This window comes from Branchiostoma belcheri, unplaced genomic scaffold, assembly GCF_001625305.1.
Source record: "Branchiostoma belcheri isolate BF01 breed outbred unplaced genomic scaffold, Haploidv18h27 scaffold185, whole genome shotgun sequence".
NCBI lineage: Eukaryota > Metazoa > Chordata > Leptocardii > Amphioxiformes > Branchiostomatidae > Branchiostoma > Branchiostoma belcheri.
The window spans coordinates 89,556-97,747 of NW_017803324.1; the positions used below are offsets into that span (position 1 = coordinate 89,556).

Consider the following 8,192-nt stretch of genomic DNA (forward strand, 5'->3'; position numbering starts at 1 on the left):
CTACGAAACACTTGAGAACGAGGGGACCATTGGCAGATGTTGATTACGTAAATGAGACCCTAATTTGCATAATTAGGGGGAAATTGCTCTATATAATAAGGGTGGTATGCTGGGAATATACACATTAGGAAGTTAAGTGAATGTAAACATCATTTAACATATTTTTTCAAGTCATGGCCTTATTTGCATAATTTATGAGTAGATGTTAGAATAGCGTTCTTCCTTAAGATGAGACTGTCATTGGGAGGGGAATATGATCAACAGATATTATTCATGCAAATGAGGATCTTATTTGCGAGATCAATGAGCAAAAATGTATCATACGTCCACCGGAAGCGTCAACATTATTTGTCAAAGGTATGAGATCGTGGAACTCTTGTTTCCGCCTGAGTCCCAAAGCTCAACAGTAAGTTAAACACATAATATTACTGCAACTGAGCAAAGCACACGGCTCCTCACTGAACATTTACCTTAATAAATAATATCTATGTAATTATGTTTCCAAATGTTTCAAAAACAGAGAAGAAAGGGCAACTAACAGTAGATGATAGGTATTTTATAGTATTATTGTAATGTATAGATTCCTAGCAATTTGCATTAGAATATAGCGTTCCAGTATGAAATACTGGACATCCTCTTGTGCATTTAGCCCATCTGGACAAGAACATGCAATAAAGATTCATACCATATCATATCATATCATAATATCTCCTAGATGATTCCTTCAGGACACAAAGTAAGCAACTCCACCGAATTCATACCCTCCCGGACTTGTATGATAAAAGCACATTACTTTGCGCTCTTTGTAGTTTCTTAAGGACGTCTTGTTTCCCCTGTTCTATGTACTACATTAGCTGTTCAATACAATGTTTGAACTGTTACACAAGACTAAAGTTCAACTGGTAGGGAAGCCTTCACATGACATCGACCTCTAAAAACGTTGTTAAACCTGTGAGTTAAAGGTCACACAACTGGACGATGGTGTTCTAGAAGCTGTACGCAAACGAACTCAATCGTCGTTGAAAATAAAAGTCTTTTATCATCCATATTCCAAAAGTTATGTTGTATTAACTTAGCGCGAATTAGATGTATTCCCTTTATACATTAGCTCATACAATCGCAATTAAAAAAATATCGTTGTTGAAGAACAACGCTGAATACATACATGATATGAAGTAGAAATGGCTTCCGAAATTTCTGTCCTACCACCACAGGTAAAGCCGTACATTCAACAGATATATTGTTTGTTTGAGCCTTTACCTGTTCGTGAAATATTTAAATCGCCGCTGGCCGCGTTTTGTATTCAAAGAACGTTTGTGACATTTTTCTTTCCGGTACTTTCCGTATATGTCTCGCCAAAAAGGGCATAATATACGTTAAGACGACGTAAATAAGCACGCTCACACTCAGCAGAACAAAACATCATGAACAGTCTCTCATTCCTCGGGCACTGAAGTTAGCTAGTCGGTTTTTAAATAAAACTGAAGTGAGAATAGAAGAAATAAAATTTCCCGTAAACTTACGCCAATTCTAATATTGAGAAACATCATAATTTTTTCCCACCATTTCAAAACAACTATTTTACAAGTAGCATATACATGCCGGGTGACAGGCTGGGAGCGGACGTCCTCTCGTGCCAACTACAACCCAACAAGAGTCCGTAGGACACAACCCTCCGTAGAGTGTGCGGTTTTATCGTCCTACAGCTAAAGAACCGTTTGCATGTGGCTCGAGTGTGTCACCAAGCATTACAGTGACGAAGAACATGCATGTCTAACTTTGCCAACCCTGCTGATGTGGTTTGCAGTCCCAAATCAACACGTAATTCATTCCCCAGACACTGATACATTTACTGGATGTCTCTATCCATTCATACCTGATACTAGTTTACTACAAACAAAAATATGTTAAAGGGGAAAATGGGGGGGTGTGAATCATGAAATGGGAAAAAACAGACAACTGTCATTTTGGCATCCCTATAATTTTATGCATGTCCTTGGCCTGTTTAGTCACTGCGATTTAACCGTGTAAGGACACTATATAATGTCCTATTGTCCTGCAGATAATTGCAAATGTCCGCATGATTTCACATTTTCGACAAATTTCACAATAACACCCTTTCCAATTCTTACTGCATTATATTACATAATTTCCGTTTTTCCAACGAATTCACATTTATACACCAGTTAATGACAATGCGACCACTACTACAATTATACACCAGTACTACTACTACTAGCTACAATGCCTAAAGTCAACCTCTCGGCTCCTATCCAGCCCACATAATAAACGTCCGTCTGCACTCCTCGCCTATAAGCCAGACAGCCAGTATCAAACCAAGAACTTACTTTTTCTCCTTGATGCACAAGAAATTTCACTTTCTATGTGGACTGCTACACCCACAATCATATGATGCTTAAAATGTAAAATCATAAATACATTAAGTGTATATGAAGGCGTCGTAGAATGAAGGAGCTCCGCAAACTCACATGAAAACTAGAAAATAAATGGTTCCCTCCATGTGTGAGGGAGTTATTTTGTCTTCGATTTACTTTAATGACCAGACCGGGAACATTCACGTGGCCGTTAACACGGGCTTTCCGTGTGGTGATTCCGGCAAAATTGGTACAGATAACGACTTATCTCTGTCTGTTTCCCATGACCGTGGATCTTCCCTGTTCCAGTAGAGGAAAAGGATGATCGTTAATGGCATGCCACACCAGACTGGCGTGGAGACTAGATTTAACCGCTAAATGTTCGGTCATTTCACCTCCAAATCTAGCAGAAGTAGAAGTGTTGATCCTAGAAACACACCTTCGTCTATCACCTTGTATTGCTACAAGGTCAACACGTTTATCGTTAAGTGCTTTGATATGCAAATAGCGCATCTAACAACAACAACGAATATCCAATAACATCTGCCCATTACACTACACTGTGTATATATGAGAATGGCATAAGGCGGTGTTTCTAAGAACACATTTTCCATTTTTGTGATTGGTGTTTGATATGTCAAAGTCACATTGCACTCCGCTTGATGGTAGTTCGTAAAATCGTTGGTATCACCGCCATCCGCCATTGTGACCTGAGTTACTAGTGACCTTATAAATAACCCTAGAACAGCTAACGCCAACGTATCCAACGTTTAAAGGCCGGTTTCTCACTTGTTGTATCACCACATATATGTACAGTAGAACACTTTCAACAAAGAAAGGCCACCATTTGAAAATTTACTGTCTAAACAAACATTTGTTCGAGAATTCAATATTCGGCAATAGATGACGTCATAGTCTCACACAAACATTAACAGTCTAGCTAGCCAAGCTGGAAGCGCTTAGGTCCTCTGGTGTAGGTCTGCGTCACTTATAACCGGCTTGGTTTTGTTTAGCGCATAACAAAATAGAAATAAAGTGAGAACAAAGCACGATTTGGCATCGACAGAAACGCTATCTCGATAACCTCTAGGGCTGCTCCCAGAGAAATAACACAGAATTAGAAAAGCAAGACGGCAGATTGATCATACGTACCTCTTTCGTAGGTACTACCACATTATGTGTTATATTCCTATGTTTATTTAAGTAACCAGAACCTTAACCTTTATTTTTCATTCTTGTTTTCTCGTACCGTCTTGTACCTGAATGATTTATGTGTCGCATTACCGCTGTTGCCCACATGGTCATGAAAAGAAGATTTCGTCCATATTAGCGTATTCTAAGCTCATTAAAAGGTGGGTCATCCCGCTCTGTTTGAAACATTACGAAATTGACTGGCGTCTGCAAATTTTTCTCGAAAGTTAAAAAAAAACTTTATTGTGAAATTATCAGTGGGTTGATTCACAAGGTTGTAAGATATCTATGATGGCGCATTAAAATGTCCCCGGTGCGTGTTTTAGCAGCGCTCATGTTCCCTAATTACGTTTGAATTACAGACCACCTGGAATGCAGCAAAGATAGATTACGTGTGCATGAAGGTCCCTTGCAGGGTTCAGGACTAACAAAATATATTGTCAAATTTCGTGTTCTTCCTACACAGGCTGACATGAAATTTTGAAAACGTATTATACAGATATATGACATGTCTTCTGTGTCGGACGAATAGCCATCATCGTCTTCTAAATAAACATAGTGACTTTTCAGTCGCACATATTATATTTCTTTTATCTGTTGGTAGAGTTGGATTTGTCCTCCCGTTCGGAGGCGATGGGAACAAGTCGAGAACGTCATCAGGACTTCTCGGGCAGAAATAGAGTACTGCTAGTAGTTTGTAAAGGTGCACAGTATTTGGATGCGAACTTAAGAATTTGGCAAATGATACATTTCAAGACAACCATCTGTGATCTAACCGTTCCGTCAACATAATTTCGACCAGGAATATGTAAACAGATGCTGACAAAACAGAGACGCGGGCTCACCTTCTTGTTACGATAATATGGGTCGATATCCTCCACTGGTCTCCCATACAACTTCTTGGGGAATCTTCCAAGTGAAGTTGGCAAAGAACGTCCAGCTTCCAACTCGGTGTCAGGAGCGTCGCTCCCCGGGCGAGCCTCGCGGTCTGCGCCGCTGTGGTGCCCGGGAGAGCCGGGCGGGCTGTGGGCCGGAGAGCCGGGCTGAGAGAGAGCAGCTTCCTCGTACGCCTTCTCCTCCTCGATCCTCTGCTCGATCTCCAGTAGTGTTTCCCGAGTGAAGGGATGAAACATGTAAGCTCGCTCCATTTTGAATGGTTTTGTCTTCACCAGCTGTGTACGCACACATCCATTCAGTCAGTCAGCTTACCCATAACGCATCATACACCCATTGTGTTAGCCTAAAAAAGCTTAGGTCCGACGGCTCACAATATCGGTTAATCCTCCAGCTGCACGGGAGCCGTTCCTTGGCAGCTACCTATCGTGTGGAGCATGCCTATCGTCGCATGCCCTCGGGGCCGTGCTCAGGAATGCCAATCGCCGCCTCCACTTCCCTCTTGTCTCCCATGAAGTAAGCTTGACTCGTTACCGAATTAAGCTCGCTGGCTGCGATACCCACAGGCTTCTCGGTAACAGGTGCGGGGCTGTCGGCCTCCGATCCCCGCTCTATTCCCTCGTGCCATCTTATTCCTCTTGGTTGGAATGTCTCCCTACTAGGACATTTGTCCTAACCGTAGCGGGGTTTAAAGGACTTCCGATACCCCTGGAGAAAGACAAGGTTATGTAAATGTAGCCTGGCCGTCCGACATGTGCAACCTTTACACTTTTGGCACTCTATCGTGACAGGCTTACAGTAACAATAGAGCATGCGCACTGTTGTCCTCACAGGTCGCAAATTTGCAGACGACGACGGAAATTTCAGAATGTTCTGGATGCGAGCTCAGCAGGTGTTCATAATCTACTTCCTTACATATTTCACATGACGTCATTGTAGCAGCCTTTATTCAGGGAATTATAGAATGATTAATCGACAGCTGGTTTTTCAAAACGCAGCTCTAGAATCAGACCCAATTGACATTCGCTCATTTCACTACCATAGAAAACACAGATAAACACGCCCCTCCACTCCTGCTGTCTCTTCCAATTAGATTATTAAGGCTTTAATAATTAATGCGCAAAAAGCTTACTATAGGCTGTGCATGCACGAACATACAGCAAGAGTTCAATGAATGGGACAAAGACTGTCAAGCGAATCAAAGGGTCACGCAGGTGCAAGGGAACAAGAAATGCGACGCTGCGAAGACTCAGCTTCTGTTTCTGTAGTATTTACGTCTTAACGCAATACCCAAGTAAAACGGTCACACTTTTATTATTACTACAAAAAAAGATATAAAGAAAAGTCCGTTTTTTTTATAACTGAAAATGCTTGCCAACTTAAGTTGCCCTGCTTTGTGAGCTGTACAAGAATACACCTGTTGCACTTTCAAAGAAAACCGGCGGCAGGGCGATCTGTCTGTCTTCATAGCGCAACAGGCTACGCTATTTTGGGTCGCAGTAGCTATAGGATACCCGACAGATAATAATCGCATGTGGCAAGCGAAATGGCATTTTCAGCCTCCAGTAGATCCCTTGAGATATTGCTGTGGGAGGACGGGAGATACATATGGCGGGATTGCCTGACAGTCTCGCCAGAGCTGCATGCGCTTCATAAACAACTTCCTTCTGCTCTTCCCATCACTCATTGCTTCGCCGAGGTACGTGGCGAATCAACCTTTCTAATATCAGCATCAACTCGTCCACATTTTACAATTATTTACCTGAAAACGGACCGAGTTTCACAAACTTTATTGGGAACCTTTTGACGAATCTGGTAAACAAAATGGCAATGATCGGCAGTTAAGCTAAATGACACTCAAAGAGGCTAACGAAGATAGACAGACAGCTTTGCCAGAGAGCAAGATTTTGTTTCTTGCGTTGTTAACTGCATTCAGTACAAGTTACGTAATAACTGCTATGGTTTCTGTTGTAAGCTAACATAAAACATGGTTGTGCAGACTGCACTAACGAGCGTGTCGGACAGCCTCGCTATCTGCTGCCTGTCCGCACGATAAGACATGATCGCTTCTTGCTGTGGTGGGAACGATAAGAAAGCAAAGCAACCTTGTGACTACATGCTCACTCACAGGGGCTTTGGGTTATTGTTCGCAATAGAGTGAAAGTCAAGCCTGGTCCATTATACGTGCGATAGTTAGTAGGTAGTGATGTCTATTTTAGGTAGTTGTTTGTCAGAAAATTTAGAATATTGAAAATATCTTGTGACCCCTCATTGTTTTAGCGTGTGATTTTAGTATAATTCTTTTCGATTTCTAATCGACACATTCTACTGTTTAGAGGACATTATCCTTCACCCGTACGTGCTGTTTGATACTAGTATGCCATGGTGCTAGGAATGGTCCCAACTCCTCTGCCAATCTTGCAAAATGTCTAGTTTTTAGTCAGCTGCTATCACAGATGTTTTAAATGCATCTTACCTCTGTATAGTTATAATGTGTGCAAATATATGACTTTGGATAAATTGTTATATCATGATCACAGATGTGATCATAATAAATGTAATAAATGTTCACGTTTATGTGAGTGTGTGTTTGTGTGTGTGTGTTTGTGTGAGTGTGTTTGTGTGTGTTTGTGTGTGTGTGTGTGTGTGTGTGTGTTTGTGTGTGTGTGTGTGTGTGTACTGTGGTTTAGCAAGATAACTCGAGAAGCACTGCATGGATTGGGATCAATCTTCATGAAACCTAGAAATTATTAGATTTTGGCCCTCCTGGCGGCTTTCCTTGGTACTGCAGCAGAACTTCCGGTTTTGATATCTTGTGATCTGGACAGGCTAGGGTCACAAATTTTTTAATGGTAGATAGCTCTTGGGATAGGGAAGTAGAGACATTAGTTTGGGTCCCCTAGCAGCTTGTTATGGAACTGCAGGGCAATTTATTTAAAAATCTTCTAAGGGAGGATAACTCAAGAACCGGCTGACGGATTGTCATGATTTTCAGTACGTAGGTAGCTTAAGTGATGCTTGACATAATTAGATGATAATTATGCAAATCATGAGACAATTTGCATAATTAATGAGGAACTACTATAAATCAGCTGTATTCCATAATAGACCTGTGGAACACTTGTGACATATGCAATTGGGAATGAGAGGTACATCAGACTATATAGATTATGTTAATGAAGACCTAGTTTGTATAATTAATGGAAAATTGCTGTAATTTCATAGTGGTAACTGCCAGGCAGTTCATACTTAAGATTTGGAAGTTTTGAAACATAATGTTTTTCAAATCATAGCCCCATTTGCAAATTTATGAGGAAGTGCTAGAATAGCCTTCTCTGTTACAATGACGCTGTCATTGGGTAGAGAATGATAATTATTTACATAAAGATAATCATTATTTACATATACATAATACTTATTTACATACACATAATTATTCGTATGAGATAATAATTATTTACATAAAACTAATAATCGTTTACATATAAATAATACTTATTTACATAAGATTAATTATTATTATTTACATATAAATTATAATAATAATTATTTATTGATAACAATATATCCCCCATTATTATTATATAATCCATGATGGAAATGAAATGAGGATCTTATTTTCATAATCAATGAGAAAAATGTATACTTTCGTCAGTTGGAATAGTTTGGCGAAGGCATGAGGTCGTGGAACTCTTGTTAATGAATGATATGGCGCCAATTTTACCAGTTGCT

The 8,192-nt window shown here is 40.4% G+C and overlaps 1 protein-coding gene across 2 annotated transcripts in view; it reads right to left on the reverse strand.

The window, feature by feature from the left end:
- The window catches only part of LOC109467633 (sodium channel protein type 2 subunit alpha-like), an 80,783-nt gene extending 75,705 nt beyond the window's left edge, over nucleotides 1–5,078 (reverse strand). For both annotated transcript variants that reach the window (XM_019765668.1, XM_019765667.1), the window contains exon 1: nucleotides 4,412–5,078. In XM_019765668.1, the coding sequence (XP_019621227.1) occupies nucleotides 4,412–4,714 (303 nt within the window). In that variant the 5' untranslated portion in view covers nucleotides 4,715–5,078. The remainder of the gene's footprint in view (nucleotides 1–4,411) is intronic.
- Between the last annotated feature and the right edge of the window lie 3,114 nt (nucleotides 5,079–8,192).